Genomic DNA, 19,709 nt, shown 5'->3' on the forward strand with positions numbered 1-19,709 from the left:
CCAAACAATTGCACATTCCCAGCAAGATCTTCCTAGATTTAGAATGCTGCAGTTTCCATTAATATATAAGATTATACGTGCAGTCCATATGCCAGGAGGTTTCTCGAAAAAACTATTTAAGTATTGCTAAGCACAACTTTGCTTCCCAGTGACATCATTAAACACTCAGTCCTTGGCACTTGGGAAGCCCGGCATGGCCCATGATGGAAGCCAACTGATTTGGTCTAACAGAATCAGTTAAAACATCTGACAACAGATGGATGGATTATTCTGCTTTAATCTGCCCTGGACAGGAGCAGTTATTGTCACGCACAGCTTGTCATTACAGAGCACTGAATAAACAGAGGTCATGTTTGTGGCACCACGTTCTCAAAGCGGGAGCGCGTTTGGAGGCATCGAACCGTGGTGCTCGGTGTGTAAGGTTGAACTGCTTTCAACCTAACAGGCTGGCAGGAAGGTGCAGGAAACTCCCACGAGCAGACAAAGACAAGCTTGTAGGATTTCTTTTCAACGTTGGTCAGTGAACTTTGTCCCTGGTGCAGGGATGTTTGACTGCCAGGAGTCTTCCCGTGCAGTTAACTGTCCTCAGATAGAGACAAACCAGCAAAAGTCAGTGAACTGACTATACTTTAGGATGCTACAGTTCAAACCACCTGCCTACAGTCACAGTACCTTGAACTTGAGCCTTGCCTACGCTCCAGCTGAGCCATGGTCACTGCTTGGTTAGGAAACCTGAGTTTCGCAGGAATTCACGCAGAGTGATTGCTGTGTTCTCAGCGGGAAGCAAGTAATTCCTGCACACTCATCCCATAATATGGCATTAAAGCGCCAAAAGTGTTTTATATAAGACAGGAACTGCCACTGAACTGAAGGCTAAAAATACCCTTGTATCTGCTTTGAAGAACTGGAGGGAAGTTACTATCTCCTTCCAGAGTACACACATGTTCAAAGAGCCCCAGTGCCCACTGGAAACATGGATGAAGCTGCCAGACTCCTGGAATGGTCATGGCAAGTATCCACTCTTTTTTTTTTTCTTTAAATGGGGAGTTAAAAGAGAACTCTGTCAAAGCAGTAGATTATCTTCACAGGCAAGATGAAATCCAACATCTCCACTCATGAAACCACAGGAATTGCTGAAGAAGCTAGGCAGTACTTCTAGAAATACTCCCTGAACACAACAAACCCCTGAAACGATTTCAGTCACAATCCAGGACTATATTTAAGTGACATGTGATATCTACAGACAAATCATGAGGAAGTGGTAAAATTTCTACCTGGCTTATGCTTGATATTTGCTTTAGAGCCACACTTCGAGGACACTTTGGAGAGGTCAACTTTCTTGTTCTGGATCTGCACCTAAAGAGACAAAACCAAACAACTCAATGCAGAGAAACATTTCCTGTGAATCTGGAGGCCAATGGGCCATCTCAAACATCAGGCCACACTTAATAAACCTACAGCCCTTTTCCACTGTATTATATTTTCATATTGATTTCCCAGTCACTGTGTGCCAAATGCTTTAGTGTTATTTAAAGGCTTGCACCAGCCAGAAGTGGTTAATGTGAGCAGCAGAAATTGAGACCAGATAAAACTTACAGATGGACAGTAACCAGAAACGGGAGTCTTGAGTTCACGGCACATCCACAGAATACAAAAGCAGCACTTGGGAGAGGGACCACAGAAAGGGGATTCCCTTGCCACGTTTCCCAGACTGTCTCTGCCCAACGCTGGCTCTGCCTCTGAAGACACAGGCCGCTCCAGACAGTCACCAGGACAGATGTCACCTCACGGCTCTACTCAGCCACTCTCTCGCTGTGGGGCCACAGACATGCCACCAGCTCCAACTTTTTCTACCATCAACGTGCAGACTGCCCCGTGCCTAACTGTCAGGCTTTGTTTGCAGTCTCCTCACAACGGTCCTTCCTCCCTGCTGAGGACAGGACACCAGGGAGGATCATCGTGCCCAGATGAACTGTTTGAAGAAGCTGTCCTTCTCAAAGACAAAACACGGGGAGTGGGGAAGCTACTCCCCACTATTATTTCCTTTAACCTCATTCTACCAGTGACTTGACACTGGCATACAAAATCATCACTGAAAAAACATTCAGTGATGCAGTCACAAAATCATGAGGTATTCATGATTCAGGAAATGACCTTCTTCCAAGTCAATAAGCCAAATGTTGTAGCATGATGTTTGTGGACATCAGTCTGAATTTGGGAAGTGTCTTCTCCAGGGTAGGGCAAAGGTGGAGTCAAAACGTCACAGGTTTTATGTCTTTTTGCTCAAAAAAGTTTTCATCTCCGAGACCTGGACCAAGTGCATTGTACAAAGCCCCATTTCTGACATCTTTAAAATTCCTCCTGCAGCTCCAGATGGATGAAAAATTCCTCTATTCCAGAATGAACTTCTTGTCTAACTACTTGGAGATTTTTCATTTCATACAAACATAGGATAATTTATACTGGAAGGAACTTCTGGTCATCTGGTCTAACCCCCTACTAAGCTGACATTATCACTTCCCATGGGAAAAATCTGGGGTTTTTTGGTAGTAATGTTAAGAGGATCACCTCTCCCAATTGTGTCAGCAACAACCAGCTGACACGTACATGCACAGAAAGTTCTGCTATAGATCATCTAGCAGAGAAAATTAAAATCTTTCTTTTTGAACATGACAAGAATTCATTCACTTACCCGCTACTCTAGAAGCTTATTGAGAATGATCATGATAATTTGCAATGCATCTTTCTCAGGAAGCATGAATCCTCCTACTACTTGTGAAGGGGGATGAGTCAAAGCCCTGATGCCTTGTTTGCTCAGAATGAGAAGAACAGCAGAGTTCAGCCTCCTGCTGCGCTGATCCATGTTCACATACCCTGACTCAGTGACACCAGACACTCCAAAAAGGTGAGATCACAGCTACTGAATTCGATTTTCTTGGGGGTTGCTAGTAAAGTTACTACAGCTTTTATAATGGGTACTTGATTGCTTGGAACTGGAATAAAACTAAATTTATGTCACAGAATGCATTTTAAAATAATAATGTTTGCTATCAGCTAGGCTAGACGTACCCAGTTATGACTCCTCATGATTTCACCTGGGGATCCAAATAGTTATATCTAGATGGAAGTGTATTTCTTGTAAGATCTCTAACATTAGCTGGTTTGAGTTTGCAACGGGAGACACGTTTAAAGGCTTGCACTCATAGAGCCAAATACTCAGCCTCTGGTGCCAGAAGTTAACTTTAGATCTGAAAGCTTGATACAGAGGGTCAGATGGAAAATGTGATCCTCATTTCTTCTTAAGATTTTCTATCTCTGACCATTTCCCAATCCATCCAAACAGGCCAAGCCAAAGGGTAGAGAAACACATGTACATTCCAAATCACCTTGTTAAATCTTCAAAAGCATGTACATTACCTGCACTTTGTAAAATCTACCTCTTTACTCTTGCTTTCTTTAAAGAGAGAGGGGGGAAATACTAAAGCACAACAAAAGCTTTTACTCAGGAAAGCTAACTATGTTCGTGTCAAGATATTTCTGGCAAATATAACGTGAGTAGGAACAATATCTACTGCTTTTGAACACGTCTTCTTGGGTATCTTGGAGGGGAGAAGAAATTATCTCCGTGTATGGAAGGCAAAACGGGTACCCAAACAGAGTGCACCAGCCAGGAGCCCCTTCACTTAGGTAGGATGTCCATCACTTCTACCAGAGCAACCCTAAAGCTGAATCATAATTTGCTACTAACCACAGCTCTTGTTCACAGGATTCCTAAAAGCTTTCACTGAAGCCACAGACTAGAACAACAGACTTCCCACACATCCCCATCAGCAGTGCGGTTCAGGAATTAAACATCGGGAAGTCTTCCGACAGAAGTGACCAGCGTTGCTATTTGAACAAGAAAACATCTTGGAAGAAGACACTAATATTACAGTGCCCCAAAGGGAGCGAGCAGATATAAAAATGAAGAAAAGGAAACACTTTTATAGTAAGCCAGACTGGCCACTGTGTCTCGTTTTGGTACTGCCTGTGCTGGGTCTGGGGGCGTTGGATGGCTGGGAACAACCGCCTGAAGCTGCTTCGGGGGCATTTGGAACCCGGAAATAAGCAGCACTTTATTCTCAAAGCAAAAAGTATAAGTAGTTGAGCAAGGAGGAAAACTGCAGTGGTAAAAGGAGAGTTTGGAAGAGGAGGAAAAAGAAAGCAGGCACACACTTGTCCCCTAGAGTTGGGAATGTCCCCGGGACAAGACAGTAAAAAGGACAGGTTTGGTGATTCATTAGAAGGAAGAATAGTTGACTAATGTAGTTCATCAGGCACGAAAAATATCCCCCACACTTAAATGACATTTCTGTTAGCCTCTAAAAAAAAGTAGGCATGAGATTTGCCCACTAAAAGGCTATCCAAGGTAAGAGCGGCAAAATTCAAGTGGCTTGGAAACACGGCTCCGTTGAGTGCGGGAACAGTCAAGTTACAACAGCTGCTCTTTCACAGCACAGCCACAGGGACTTCTGCCACACAACACTGATGATGTATAAACAGTCTGTGCCAAACTTGGGTGACAAACCCAGATGAAATATGCAGTAGGAACAGAAATGTGCACAACTAAAAAAATATTACGAGGGCACCTAATCGACATGATGGTCTCAACATCAGTTTTTCGTTCTATGGCGCAGAGGATTCTCCTGCCTGAGCATTTCTACAGGAAGCTCCATACACACACGTGTGTGCTTCTATAAACACGGGGTAAGTCACAGAAATATCGAGTAAGAATGGCAAATCCCACCGCTGGTGAGAATCTGCAAACTGGAAGGCAAAGAGGGCAGCAGAGATGCGCGTCCAGCAACTCTCAACGGGAAGCCGAGCTTAGTTAAGCGAACGCTGCACGTGTGACTTCAACACCCGTCTCTGACCATCCTGGCAAAAAACCTGTAGGGAACAGGCTTGTTAAGAACTCAGATTTCGTTGCCTCTTGCAAAGATTTAAGGAAGAATTGGTCACGTAGAGTAAAGGTTCAGCCAGTTAGACAAATGCACATGTATTTCCCAGGAAAAGCAGCCACGGCAGTTTGCACCACAGTCAGGTCCTGTGTAGCACCTGTATCCCCTGAACCAGACAAGAGACAGAACACACTGACTGTACAGCAACAGTCTGGCCCCAGAAACTGAGTATTTGCAGGGAGTTTCATTGATGCTGGCTCTCAGGCTCTGGGTACAGAGGGCCTGGCACAAGATGTGACAGCTGGACATCGCTCCTCAGGAACCTGGCACAGCTAAACACCAATGGAAAAAACCTGCTTGGGCTTAAGTACTTCAGTGACTTTTTGAAACCATCCCATCTCTGTATTTCTGCAAACTATCCCTAGGACAAACAGCCTAGCATAGATTTGTCAAGGTAGCACGGATCTGCCCACAAGGAAACAAGCCTGCCAAACTATAGTCATGTTTTCAAAAGCTTTAGTAGCTAGTTAAGTTTTTCTGCCAGACATTCAGGTTATAATACTCCAAACCAGGCACACAGACATTACAAGATTAGTCTTCTATTTTAATAAGCTCAACTCTGCTGCCAGAGATACCGGTAGCCTTTAAATTTAGAAATTAATTGCAGCTCAAGGATTAAATCCCAGAGTCTTTTCCTCCTCCTTTTTTGAAGTCTTGTGAAACAAGAAGTGAAATTAATCTGACTCAGGTGTGCTCTATTAGCCAGTGAAGAGTACTGGGCACTTCTAGGCCACAATTCATTTCATCTGGAAAAATCAGACATCTAAAACAGGTCAGAGGATGGATGAGGTGCCTCCATTGACTGCGGAGGGAATGCACATTGAGCTAACTCCTGGGGTCAACCATGTGCACGTCCTACCTTTGGTCATGAACACCACGGAAACCATGTGAGAAACAGGTCAGGTGTATTTATACTACTATGAAACAAAACACACGCATTCAACTTAGCATCCCATGGGGGAGAAAAAAAAAATAATTCTCCAGCCTACATTATTTTCAGAAGCCCTGAAACTCTGCCACACCCTTCTGCCTGAAACAGAGCATTCTGAAGACTGACATATAAAAACATAGTACAAGAGAAGGAGTTAGTAGCAAGACAGCTTGCCCAGAGCCCATACTTACATTCCCACCTCCAGGGACATGCTTAATATTGTCCTTGGAACCACACTTGGACTGAACATGGCTGTAGTTCGCTTTTTTGGAGACTATCTGGACCTGGAATGTTACAGAATGGAAAACAACACAAGGGAAGAGGACTGGTTAGAGTTGTCATACGGCAGGCTGGAGTGGATGCTCTAACATGGTGGATAAACAAGGAGTTGTGTTAAACTCAATCCAACTTTAGTATTAGGTGTGAAAGCAACTGAGGAGGAGAGTGAGAAGAAAGTGAACAAAACGAGAGGCTGCACAGACAGTGTTAGTGCGAGAGCGTAAGCGCTACGTGAAGACCACTTCTCCATCTACTCTACGGGTTAGCATCACCGGGAGGGCCCCTGCCTGCCAGAGGGGCTCGGGTTGTCCGTGTTCCCGCACAGCTTCCCCAGAGCAGGGGGAGACAGCTTGGCTGCCTCCTGCCTCCACAGACCAGAGCCACGGGGCCAGCGCTCCCAGCAATGCCACCGACTGCCCAGCGTCTGCACTTTATTTCCATTTGCCTGGACTGGCTCCAGTCCTGGGTCATTCAAAACCTCTGGGCAAGAAAGCCCAGTCTGAGAAACAATTCTTCTGATGAAGGTTGTCAAACCTTCAGTTCAATTTTATCAGATGAGTCTTATGTTAATTGTTTCTCATTTAAACTAAAATGACTTGGACTTTTTCAAAATACAAAAGGAATATGCTAAGGGAGCTTTTACTCACAGAGGTAGTAACCGAGTTAGAGTAACAGGCCCGTGTTTACAAAGGTTAGTCACGACATGTGTTTAGTCTGGGAGTTATTTAACACAGCACAAAACGTGGCAGAAGCTGTACGCTGCTTTCTAGAAAGAGGTGATAAATCTGAAGCACAAAAGGAATCACCAGGACATTCTCACTTTAGCAGGTTTCCAAAAACTCCTTAGCCAGTTCAGAAAGACTGGATTCAGTGCAACAGCAGCTCTGAAAACGTACTCGTGCCATGGAAGTGTGTAGTGGTTACTGACTTCCCATCCGTTCATTAACAGGCTCTGCCTGATAATATCTGAATTAAACCAGCACTGCAGGCACTCCCGCCTCGCTCCCCATCCCCTCGTGCTGAAATACCATGTCACAACAGCTTCAGAGTAACCCGTCACATGGTGACCACCTAATGCATGGAGTTAGAAAGTTTTGATCCAACTGGGTCGGGAATATTGCAGGAAAGATATTAAGTCCTTACTATTCTGCAATCTTAAAACAAGCAGCACTGAACTAAACCTCTCTTCCTAGTTACAAACTAGTGCTGTGTATGAAGAACTGGTGTTAAGGGAAACCTCCGACTCAAAGTTAAGCCTATCTACCTAAAAATGAAAACGGAGGACTGCTCTGACATTTACACTTGCAGAAGGCATGGAAAAGGTACCTACGACAGCAATCCCTGAACGTGTTTTACTGGGAACATCTCGAGGTTTACAAGAAAGAATTGGAAGAGTGTCTGTGCAAGGAATAGTGACACTGACAGAAGAAAGCAGAAGAGTTGAAGAGAAGGGAAAGTGATTCAAAATGGAAATGTTTTCCTTCATCTCCCACAGAGAAAAGTCTGAAATAAACTCACTTTCCCATTGGGCTGTTTTGGGGCACCCTCTTTTGATACGGTTGTTTTAGTAGTAGCCATTTTAGAGACTGCATTGGGTTCAGACTTTCGTGCAGCAGCGGCTGATTCTGGCTTTTTCTCTATTTTCCCCTAGATGGAGACAAATGGATGATTTCAACCAGCAAAAGCAAAAGTGTGGGCAGGAGAGTACGTGAACACAAGCTACCCAGATAAACTTAGTAGAGCCGACAACCCAGGAGAACTTCTTACATGCTGTAATCCTCAGGCAAAATATAATCCCGTGCCCGGCAATGATATAACTAAGGGGGTGGAGGGGAAGCCACATCATTCAGATACAGGATGAAACAGGCACCCTAGGGTCATAAAGCAATAATTAAGTTCTCCATTCCTCGAAAAACTCATAGGTGCCCTTCACTGTGTCTCATCATTTCCCCAATGCCACACTGGCAGGTCTCCAAGTGACCCCAGTACATTATACTCCACCGAGAAATTAAACCCACTCTCTTTGTAACCCAACAGCAGCACAGGACCACCTCCTTCACATTATAGAGATCTTAGAGGCAAACACATCCACCGGCTGATTTTCTTTGCATTCAAGCTCCAAGAGCTCTGTGGGATACAGATACGCTGTGCTCCCACCTCTGCCTTCCCACCCACACACTGCTTTGACTCAGGCTTTGAGATCAGCAGCTGATTTAGGTTTTAACGAATCAAATGCAGGTGGACCTAGCTAATCCAGCTCAGTAGAAAATTGAATGAAAATTTACAGGTTTTAGAAAAATTCAGCAACTACATGAGAAAATCCATTCTTCTGCTAATCCAGGTGAGTGCAGCAGAACCTGCATTTTTGGGGGGGGCTCAGCATAAATCCTGTATTTCACTGATCTACCAGCAACAGAACAGCAAACAAAAAAACCCCAGCGTTCCTATGGCATTCTCAAATTCTAAAAACATCTCAGCATAAATAAGACCACAAAAAGAACAAATTACTTAAAAGTACAATTGTTCGGATTTAACAATTCTATGAAAATATTTAGAAAATAAAGGACAGTACAATTAAGTGTAAAAATAAATTCCCTTCAACTGACACAGTAACCCTGTAAGCTAAAAAGCTCTGCAATCCTCAGAACCCTAGCACAGTTCAGAGTAACAATCTTACGTGTTCTTTCCGACCAGATGGCAGGTTTTCTCAACTACTATTTGATTTCAAGCTACAATATATGGTATATGAAAGGGTCACCCTCCTGCTTGCTTCAGAGTTTTTCAGCACTTGGTTTGTCATTTCCAGAAACTCTGTTTTGGGGAGTGGAAGTTTCTGTCCTCTAGACCTCCAAGCTCTGAGGACTGTACTATGATACCGTGTACAACTGAGATACTCTTAACTCTGAAGAATAAATCCATATTATACCGATGCTGTCTGTGACATACAACACCAAAGCCCAAGAACGCCCTTGACTTTAATGTGCCTGAGAGGAGATTAAGGCTCCCAGCATGAAAGGTGCTCTCCCGGCATCAGACTAAAGTTATATGCCGAGTTACTCACTACCGCAGACCTGCAGCAAAGATAAGTGGGCAAATCCGTTCCACTTTGTGGAAATTAAAGCCCTCTGACTACGGGTAAGCTGCTAACACATTTGGTCAGGCAAAGATGGGTGTATCTGTTATACAATACCCAATAAAGGTTTTATGATTACGCATATCCACAAAATTATTTAAACCCTCAAAGAGGCTACAGGTATATCCCTAAACCTTTTGTTATTTACATGGTAGATATTCACAGTGAAAGTGTAATTTAAGGCCATTACTGCCTGAGAGCCTCAGGTTACATCTATGCACACGCTTCTCCCTACTGCTCATTCAACACTACCCTGTTCTTTTCCTGTGGCCACCACAGGTACCCAGAGCGCAGCGTACGCAGACCCACTTCGTTTTAGCTTTAGGTCTGACAAGTTGACCAGAGTCCCCGTTCCCAGACCTGGGAAAGGTGCTGTGGAACTTGCTCCTGAATCCAGATTTCCTGCATCATAGTGCATTATTCCACCTTCTGTACCATTCAGCAGACTCAATTCCTCTATTCAAAGGCAAAGTTTTGCAATACAGACAAGGTTTTGCCCTTTCAATACCAACTAGTTTCTATGTCAGAACCAGTTTTGAATTCCTGTACGTAACACCATGAAGGGTCTTACGGGGGATTCCTTCTGTACACTACTATCGCTGCCTTGTTAACGCCTTGTGCATAAACCAAGAACCCAAAGAGGAGCTCTGCAGAGCATAAATGAGAAGAGCAGTGAGGACACAGCCACCAAAATTAGCAAAGAGCACCCCTAATGCTTAAGAGTTACTGTTCCAAAGCGCATATTGTTATCAAGTTTGAAGAAACTTACCTTTCCTCCACCAGGCTGATGTTTAATATTATCTGTTGATCCGATTTTGGAACGTACATTTTTCAGATCTGGAGCAGAAACGCTGCTGGTTGGGCGAGATGGCTTGGAAACGGTGCTGGGTTTAGTCGGAGCCTTAGCAGTTGTTTTTTTAGCATCTGCCGTTGCGGTTGAGGTTGTGGTGGGTTTGGTTGCAGCAGGCTTGGTTTTGGGACGACTGGTGGCTACTCCAGGTACAGTAGGTGCGCTGGAGGCGGTGGTAGAAGGAGTGGTGGCACTACTTTTTACTGCATTCCCAGTAGCACTCTTAGGGCGGCTCAAGTCTGCTACAATGGTCACAGCAATAGTTGGAGGGAATGGGGGAAAAAGATGGGTCAGAGGCCATTTATACAAACTTCCTCCAAGTCCTAAAGCTGTACAGTGACCTGCCTAATAAACACAGCCCCGAAACAAGGAGGATTTGGTTTAGGTGGAAACGGAACAAAGTTACCTGATGGTGACTTTGCAGAGGTCTTCTTGGCATCTGCAGGCTTTGCATCAGTCTTGATAGCTGCCCAACACAAAACAGACTGATCAGTATTTCAGAGCAGGAGCCAGTTTGCACAGATGAGAAGGTTGGGATCCCGGCACAGCCTCCCTGGAGGGCAGGGGCTCTCCGCAGCTCCTCGCATACTGATGGTCCTCTCCACCCACAGTTCCCATTTCTAACATGCTGCTTGAAAGAAAGCGTCTCAAGAATTAACTGCTCTGTTCGAACACCTGGCTGAGGTGGTCCTCACTGTAACAGAACTCATTCATGGTTTCCAGCAAGAGGATCAAGTCACCGTTCAATGATGCAACACACCTGGGCTATGGTTTGCATTTTGTTTTTTCTTAAAATAACTTTCTGTATCTGACACCACTCACTGACATTATTTTAATCCTGCCCCAACTTAATTTCTAAAAAAACCCAAAACAAAACAACAAACCCCACCCCGACAAAAAAACCCCCACAACCCAAAGCTCTTTTCTTTACTAAATATCAAAAGCAAAACCACATTTGCCCATCTATAACCTCAGCATTATTGCTAGATCAGTTCTAACCAATGACAATTTTCTTGCACAGAAGTTATTGCGCAAATTTTGGTCCCTACTGTAATTGTATAAAACCAAAAATCAATCACTAAACTGAACGACGCCTTTGGGCAAACACCAGCAATCATGACCTGATTACATGCCACAGATCACATCCCACATAGACAGAGGTCAGTCTAAACCAGGATCGCATCTGTATTTCTCAAAGCAGAACAAAACATACACAAAGTTGATCAAGGAAAAATCAGACTGAAAAATATAAACAGAACCTTATTTTAAAGAGCTCTTTGATAATGAAATTCTAGCTTTTTTTACTACCAATGATGGACATTTTTGGCTAAACGCTGCTTCATTTCAGTAGCCAAAGGAAGGCAACATTAAAAACAAACAATAAATGGAAAAAAATCTAAGTTAGAAATTATGAAAACTCCCACCTTCTGATATTTAATTTCCATTAACAGTCCTAGATTTTTAGATAAACTCAAGTAGCTGGCAGGGTACTTTATGGAATACTGATATAGAAAAAAGCAAGCAAAAGAGGCAGATAACTCTAGGCCAAGTTAGTCTGGATCACTCCATCCTGACTTTGCTAAAAGCATTCAATTAAACACCACAGATACAGGCTAATGAGATGGAACACATTTGGATAATTCAATAAGGCCTAAAGGATAGATATATAATGAATACCTTCAAAAAAGGTCCTGCCAAACCAACCTAATCTCATTCCTTGAGACCACATCTTTAATTGGGAAAACCGTATGGACAGAACAGATTTAATTTTATAAAAAGGCCAGAGGACTAATGTGTTACTTTAACATATAGAGATGTTATTTCTACGTGTGTCAGTGGGGAGCCAAATGCTGCAACTCCTTTGTCTATGCTACTAGCATGCAATGTTGAAAACCTGGAGAATGATAAAGCTACTGGGAAAATGGTCTATAATGACAGGCAAAGACTTTGACCTTCTTCTGATCTCAAAGACAGAGAGGTCGTCTTGTACAAACATAAAAGTCATTTTTAGAGGGAAAGGGGAAAACTGGGAAAAAAAAAAAAAAAAAAAAAATCAAGCACCACATAGCTCATGGCTCTCATTCCGTTGAAAGTGACTGACAAATATTTAATACCTGAAAAAGTAAAACCATATTAATTTCCAAACAAGCCACTATACACAGATTTTAAAACAGTGCTAATGACTAAACATATGAGCAAACCACAAGGAAGTGAGAGTCTCTGGCTTTTGAACCTGAAGAGCGAGAGCAGACGTCCTTCTGAAATACCACCTTTAGCCAGAAACTTATTATCCATCCCAGTGCTACGTAATGAGAAACTAAATTGTGATCAGAAGGGACGCAGATCTCCGTCACCCACACCTGTGGATCTAGCTGAAGTGCACATGCTCTACCCAAAATGTTAGTGTCTGGCTCGCTGCAATTCCCCCTTCAGGCCCCACAACGCTGTTCATCCTCTGTCACATTCCTGCTTTCTCCTCTTCCAAAACAGGACTCCCTTCTTCCACCATCCGCAACTCCTCTGCGTATTTGCAGATCCAGACCAAACAGCTTTCCCTCCTAATGGAGCTTCTCCAGCTGACCTCATCTCTCCCTCGCCCACCCAGTTCTCACTGTGCTTTGGCAATGTCCCACCACCCTCACTGGTGCAGAAGCCTCTGTACATCTCGCCACTTGGAACAACCTTCCCGCATCTCTGCATCGTTGACTCCATCTCTTTTCAAATGTCATCAGAAAACACTTCTTTCTTTGTGTCTCAATTTTGGAAGGAGAAATTAACTGAACTCATTAAAACGTATTGAGCATTCTGGGCTGCAGTTTGCATAAAAGACCATATAAATTGAATTCTACACGGATGTCCACAGGATCAGTTAAGATACGTGGCTCTTGGAAAATGCATCGCTTCCTCTACACTTGATTAATTCTATTTTCCCCTAGAGCATAAAGTATGGAATGTACATCTAGCCTAATATATTTCAACATAGTTAAAACATTACTATACTTTTGGGGAAGACAGGTTACAAATTCATGCTTTGGGACTCATAGAACAAAGCAACCAATATGCATTATTAGTTTTACATGTTTATTGGCAAATTCTGCCAGTGATGTCTAGTCATTTGAAAAGACTTGAGAACATTTAACTATATTTTTATCTGATGTTAAATCTCTCAAGCTCCATTACAATGAGCGAGAACAGTGTGTGCAAGATGCTAATATGCTGCTCAAGTTTCATGCGGACTGTGTTAAACTCATGGGAAGTTCCCTCTTTGGCAACAGCAGGAGTGGGACCAGTTTTCTGATGAAGCTGATGTGATTTCAGCTCCAAATTCTTCCTGCACTAGTAAAAAACCTCCACTTCTGTTCAACCTTTTTTGTTTTTCAGATGCACTAGTCTGAGTGCTTCAAGTCCTCTTCTGAAGATTTGCTTTTCCCAAGTTTTAAATTTTAGTGTTTATTCTAACTGTTACTACAGCACAATACAGAGGTCAGAGCATCTTTTTTCTTAAATCAAACATGTTCAGTAATTGCATTAACCCTGAATCACACAGAGTTGATCCAAATTGTCCTTGAAGGTTATTTAGATTTGTTTTAGGAGGAGGGAGCCCTGGAGAGGGAAAAAAAAGTCTCTGTGCCTCAGCATGGGATCTTGTGCTGTGTTCTTTTAAAAGGGTTAATATTTCAGCTACCACTAAGCTTCAAGTCAACTCCTGACTGACAGGTAGGCCAGATTCCACCTCTCAGAAGTACAGGTTAACAGCAGCTGAGGCTTCTCATAAATGGCTACATTTCAAGGTTTGGGTTTTTTCCCTTCTTTTGAACCTGCAGATCGCAAGCTTGTTTACTTTAATAAACTGATGGGGCCACAGGATGACCTAAACACAGGAAAAAGCGGTCAGCGTACTGGAATACGTGAGAAAGACATCCTAGTGTGAACCGACGGCGCTACTCAACCAGAGACCTGCAGCTGGTCAGAAAAAGAGATCTCCTGAAGAAAACCAAGAAAATACTTACACGTTGGCCTCTTCGGTGGAGAAGTAGCAGTATTCTTTGCACCAGCAGCTGCAGTGACTGGCGATGCCGCCGTTGTCCTCGGAGTAGCGGGGGTGCTCCTGGCAGTAGTTCTAGGAGTGGCAGATGATGGAGGCTTTGAAAGTGAGGTCCGCTTCTCTGTGGTCTTTGCATCTGCAACCTGAAAACGAACAGGCTACGTTAAAGCCAGTATTTCACTGACAGGCTCTTCAAAGTGTTTGCTGACAAAAAGCCTGAAATAAACTGACATTGTTTAAATTCTTAAACACGTAAGCTAGGCACCGCAGAAACACTATAATGCAGAAGATTAACAATATAATTAAGGCATGCAGAAGCGACCGACCATATTCAGTGCAGGACACAGAGCACAGACCCTGCTCAATATTAGAATTCATGCAGATCTGTTTCAGCGTTAATGCGTGGAGGCCATTTACAGATGTGAACGAGGCTTTGATTTCTGAACAAAATGGAAGACATCAGTCCACTAGCAACACTTCTGGGAGAGATTTCTTTCCTTTGTGAGCAGAAATGCTTCCTAAGCTAAGAAGGCATTTATTAAAACACTGTGGACATAAGAATTAAAGAGTCCGTGGTTCATTCCTCACTTGGGAAACTTTCACGTCTGTCCTTGGTAAGTCACTTGTTTGTAAAGTGACTGATCTCTTAAGTATTACAATACTGAGTTAATGTATGGAAACGATTGAGAAGAGATTTTGATTTCATCAAAAAGGGATACAGAATCATGCAAAAACTTAAACAAAACTGAAGACACTGGTTCACAGAAAAAAGAACAGGTTTACACCTGTGCTTTCGTACTCTTTTTGTTATTTTTATTTAGTTAGTTTTAAAAGACACTCAAATGCAGTTATTGAAGCTTAAATGCTAGTAGAAATGCTAGCATTTAGACATCCACTCAAAGCTTCTGAGAGAGATTTTAACATTTCCTTTCAAGTTTGAATTCTTCTACCAGATACTATCACAAGTTAACGTAGGGAAGATTCAAGGGACATTTCCTGTTCTTAACATGACATGTTGATACCCTACTTCAGCTTTAAGATGCAACACTAAGAACTGTCCACAAGCCTTCTTGTATTGGAGAATGACAAATCTCCAACAGTCCCTGAGCACGTAAATGTACGATCAGTTATCTTTGAACAGTTTTTATAATGGCCAGACACCATAAAGGGGAACACTAAAGTGTTCAAACTGATTTTTTTCCCCCTCAATATCGAAGCTGTCCATTCAGTTTTCCCATGCTCCTGTCTGGATATAAGAGTTATCCTATGTTTGTAGTGTATCTATATTTAAAAAACCCTCCTCCTTTAGCGACGGAAGGAAATAAGGAATTATCTTGTGTACTTCGTGACGGTTCACTGGGAAAACTGTAGTAACACAGTCAAGTTTAATTTTCTCCTCTGCGATGACACAACGAAATGCTTGGGACCTGATGTCTTAAGTGGGTTAATGGACGCTGATATTAATGACTGTGCAGCTCTCATAACGCAGTGAATCACATCCCTGATCTTATCCTCCCATGATTAGCACTGGAATTACATTTTGACTCTTGGGTAAGACAGCTGAACATGTAAATAAGTTCTTGGAGCTCCCACACAAAAGCAAATTGTTTCTTACCTTTGGTTTAGTCTCTTTTGAAGTTAAGGTGGAGGGACGTGTAGTACTGGTGGCTGGGCGTTTAGTAGTAGTGGCTGAAGTAGGACCTGCAGTAGGGCTCGTGGGTTTTTTGTTTGGGCCAGGAGTGGCAGAGGCTGGCCGCTTGGGACTGGTAGCGGACAGGGGCCTGGCTTTCGTTGCTGCAGGCTTTGTAGATGATGTGGATGCGGCAGGCTTTATGTTTTTTCAAAAAGCAAAATCCAGTATAAAAACAAAAAAATACAACAAAAAATAGCGCATTGTAAACGGAAACATTGAGCTGCAAGAACATAAAAATGATATTTTAAATGAAACAAAAAACAAAAAAATTAGCTTTCTGTTTTCTGAGCGTAACAAAAAGACCAAAATGAAGCAGCAGAAGAGGGCTGCCTTCGGAGCCCAGGGGAGTTTTGCCACTCAATTCAAAGCAAATGGGATTTATTCCAGAGACATCTAAAGCAACAGAAGGAATCGCTGGTAAAGCTGGGATTAGTAACTGGGTGTTCCTGGCATCTAGTCCTACGTGCAGTACACAGGACATTGCCTTCCAGTTACATGCACGCAACGGATTGCAAGCTCTAAATCCTCGTCTGATCAACTCTAACGGTCACACGTCCGCTGCCCTCGAGGGGACCAAAACCCCCCGACCCACCGCTGCTCTACGAATTTGGGGCTGGACTTTGCTGAATGCTGCAATCTTCTAAAAGCACATCTCTCATGTTTCATAAACAGCCCTAAAATAAGAGGCTATCAGATCCCGAGCAGGATCTCTGAACGTTAATTGTAATGCAAAGAAATGTGTTGTAAACAACTAGGAGAGTATCAGTGTAGCAGAAGTGTTACCATACATGTTTACTACTTCTACACCACCGATACCAACCAGGGAATTAACTGAAATAAAGTTTACCACACATTTATTAAATCCACTTTCAGTCACATTTGCTACAGGCTGAGTTGTTTGCAACTTCGTAACTGGATGTCTTTGTTCTAGTAAAATGGTTCACAAATGGCAGCTCAGAAAACAGAACTCGTGCTGTTGCCACAGCTTAAGAAGCAGAAAAGCTGGCAAATAAAAACCACGGAAGCGAAGACACTGAACGTGAAACGACACCTACCTTTGTCTTCTTCTCAGGGCTGGGAGGAAGCTCTTTGTTGGGAGGTGCTGTGATGTCGTTCCCTGTCACAGCTTCAGCTGGCTTGGTCTCTTCTGGTTTTGCTGGTGAAAAAGGGAAAAAAAAAAAAAGGAAGGGAGACTTTGTAAGTTTGGGCTTTTTCTTTTTTTTTTACACATAGAAATTTTTTTTAGTTTACTATTATTCAACACAGTAGCAGGAGGAGGCAGAACTGACAGGTTGGCTATTTCTGGAAAATTTCCCCCAAACCAGGACACCTATAAGAAGAAAGATTTTCCCTGTAACAGGACAGGTTCATCCAGATGCCATTAGCATCCAATCTCTCATATTATTCCAGTGGGAAAAGCCAGACAGCAGATGAAGGAAACCTCTGGTTTAATTAAAATAACAAACCTTCCCACCTTTCAAGTTATTAAAATCAATTGTTGGAATACTAATGGTGAAGTTCTGACCTCTTCCAGGTTTCACACTATGACTTATCCTGAAGTAGGGCGCTGTTGTCAAGCTATCCCTATCGTTACGGCTGTTTCTTCTTGCCCTTTCTTCTGCCCTTGCCCAGGCGTTGCAGCTCTCCGTGAGCAGGGAGGATTCCCGGCAGCCGGACCGCTAACGGGAGAGCTCTCCCGGGAAAGCAGGAACACGGTGATCTCGTTCTAACACGCGGGGATCATCCCGACCCTTGTCAGCGTGGGAATCATCGTGTCGTGCTGCTGTACGCGGAGTTTCACGGCGCAAAGCTTAGATTCAGGTACAAGGGTTGCCAGTTTTTCGCTGTGATTGTTCATTTTTGTCACTGCCACCAAAGGTTGTTACACGGAGCAGGGACAGCAAAGACACCCTCTTCTCCCAACAGCAGTGGGCAGCCACAACCACTTCCTTGCCTCCTTTTAAAAACCAGTTTCTAAAGCATTGTCCAGGCACCAGCAGGAGAACTACTGCCCTCCAAAGCAAACAATATAACAAAACGTTAACTTAGTAGCAGCTTCACCAAGTTTTCTCCCTAAATCTTACAAATCCTACAGCAGAACTACCATGCTGCTTTGCACCATGAGACGTGCAAGAGACACGTCTGGGGAATTTCTATTCCCTAAGAAATAGCTTTTAAAACACTAATTCTCAGTGGTGTTGCTGTGTGACTGCACTGCTATGAGCTGCCTTCCGCTGTGATTCCTGTGGCATTTGAATTTTATGAAGGATACGGTGCAAACAACCCATCACAAATTTATGCATTTTCCCTTGTCATCAGGGGATTAAAATAAAGCGTTATCTGTGTCGGATGTTTCTTTTTATAACAACACAACAGCTTGTAATGCTGCGGCGCATGCTAAGGGCCCACCAGACAATAGCGTTAACAATTCCAACAGTAAAAAGGTTGTATTCCATATCTTGAAAATTACTATTTATAGTTCACATTTTCCTGCTTGTCAGTCTTGAAAGGAGCGTCTCAGAGGACAGTTCAATTCTGCTACAAACGTCACTGTTGAAACAAGCGAAATAAAATAAAATCGTGCTTTCCGCCTGCCCCAGCAATGCTCAACAGCAGGACGGTTTTGTTGTTGTTATTTATTTTTCTGACTCCAGGACAAGTTTAGAAGCTTTTTTTTCCCCGTGCATTTAGCTTCCAAGTCATAGTAAATGTTTTGCAGCACTGGGTTTAGCATCCTGGCCATACAAAAAAGACTCATGAAGAAAAACAAGCACCAAAACGTACGGAGTGGACACTGCTTTTAATGCAAAATTCATGATCACCTAGAAAGCCCTTTTTTTTTTTTTTTTTGGTAGCTAATCTATATTGGCTCCTCTACACTAGTTTTCTTCACTGCATTTCAATAAGCCTTTATACTCTCCCTCATTTAACTTGTCAGTTTTATCTACAGCAATACCAGAAAGAGCAATTGTTGTCGATGGTTCCTGTTTCTGAACAACCACCATTCACTGCTCTCTGCTCCCAGGACCCCACGCCTGGGGATGGCTTTATTTTGAATCCTACCAGTCTCAGATATCTCAGACATCAAGGTGACTTTCCGTCCGTTGGAAGCTACCTTTCACGTCCTGCCTGTCGCTGTGATTTCAGCTAATTCAGCAGCAACATTAAACCTCTCGCTTGATGACAGTATCACGGCATCCACACAGAAACATGAACTCATCTGCTCAGGGAGTCTAATGCTCAAAAAACCTCAGCTTTCAAAAGTTCCAGGATTTAACCTCCAGCAGCTTCCATGCTTCTGAACTAATGACAACATGAATTTCATGTTCTTTCATGTTACTTAATCAAATATGGGCTACTATACAAGAAATTTGGAGTGAATAACTTCACACAAAATTATCAGCGAGTACATTAAGGTTCTACAAAACAAATAGGATTTTTTTTTTTAATGTAAACCAGAAATGTAGCATCACCAAGCTGATGGAGCTACACTGCCAGATAGCACATATACAGGTTAAGCAATTTACATCTATAAGTAATAAGAATAATAATAATGATCAGCCCAGGAGAGCTGGGTAGGGAACTTTTCCTAGTTCAGGGGCCACAGGACTGTAAGTCAGGTTACACCTCCCACAGCTTCTGACATACTGGGGTACACAACCTTGTACACAACCCCAAGGGATTACAGAAGGATAATTTTGTTTTGTGCTGCCTCAATTTGAGTAACAACCCAGTGTGCTCATCAGTACATTTGCTTTCATTCATCGTTTAATTATGA

The 19,709-nt window shown here is 42.9% G+C and overlaps 1 protein-coding gene across 15 annotated transcripts in view; it reads right to left on the reverse strand.

Annotated features, from left to right (window-relative positions):
• MAP4 (microtubule associated protein 4) overlaps nucleotides 1–19,709 on the reverse strand; it is a 165,284-nt gene that overhangs the window by 5,133 nt on the left and 140,442 nt on the right. For 10 of the 15 annotated variants that reach the window (XM_074875240.1, XM_074874877.1, XM_074874789.1 and 7 more), the window contains 8 exons: nucleotides 16,987–17,087; nucleotides 15,854–16,066; nucleotides 14,204–14,381; nucleotides 10,600–10,659; nucleotides 10,113–10,435; nucleotides 7,729–7,857; nucleotides 6,123–6,215; nucleotides 1,275–1,356 (listed from right to left, as the gene is read on the reverse strand). In XM_074875240.1, the coding sequence (XP_074731341.1) occupies nucleotides 1,275–1,356; nucleotides 6,123–6,215; nucleotides 7,729–7,857; nucleotides 10,113–10,435; nucleotides 10,600–10,659; nucleotides 14,204–14,381; nucleotides 15,854–16,066; nucleotides 16,987–17,087 (1,179 nt within the window). The remainder of the gene's footprint in view (nucleotides 1–1,274; nucleotides 1,357–6,122; nucleotides 6,216–7,728; nucleotides 7,858–10,112; nucleotides 10,436–10,599; nucleotides 10,660–14,203; nucleotides 14,382–15,853; nucleotides 16,067–16,986; nucleotides 17,088–19,709) is intronic. The other 5 variants (XM_074875420.1, XM_074875509.1, XM_074874688.1 and 2 more) reach the window with 4 other exon arrangements.

This window comes from Strix uralensis, chromosome 1 (genome assembly GCF_047716275.1).
Source record: "Strix uralensis isolate ZFMK-TIS-50842 chromosome 1, bStrUra1, whole genome shotgun sequence".
In the NCBI taxonomy this organism is placed as follows: Eukaryota; Metazoa; Chordata; class Aves; order Strigiformes; family Strigidae; genus Strix; species Strix uralensis.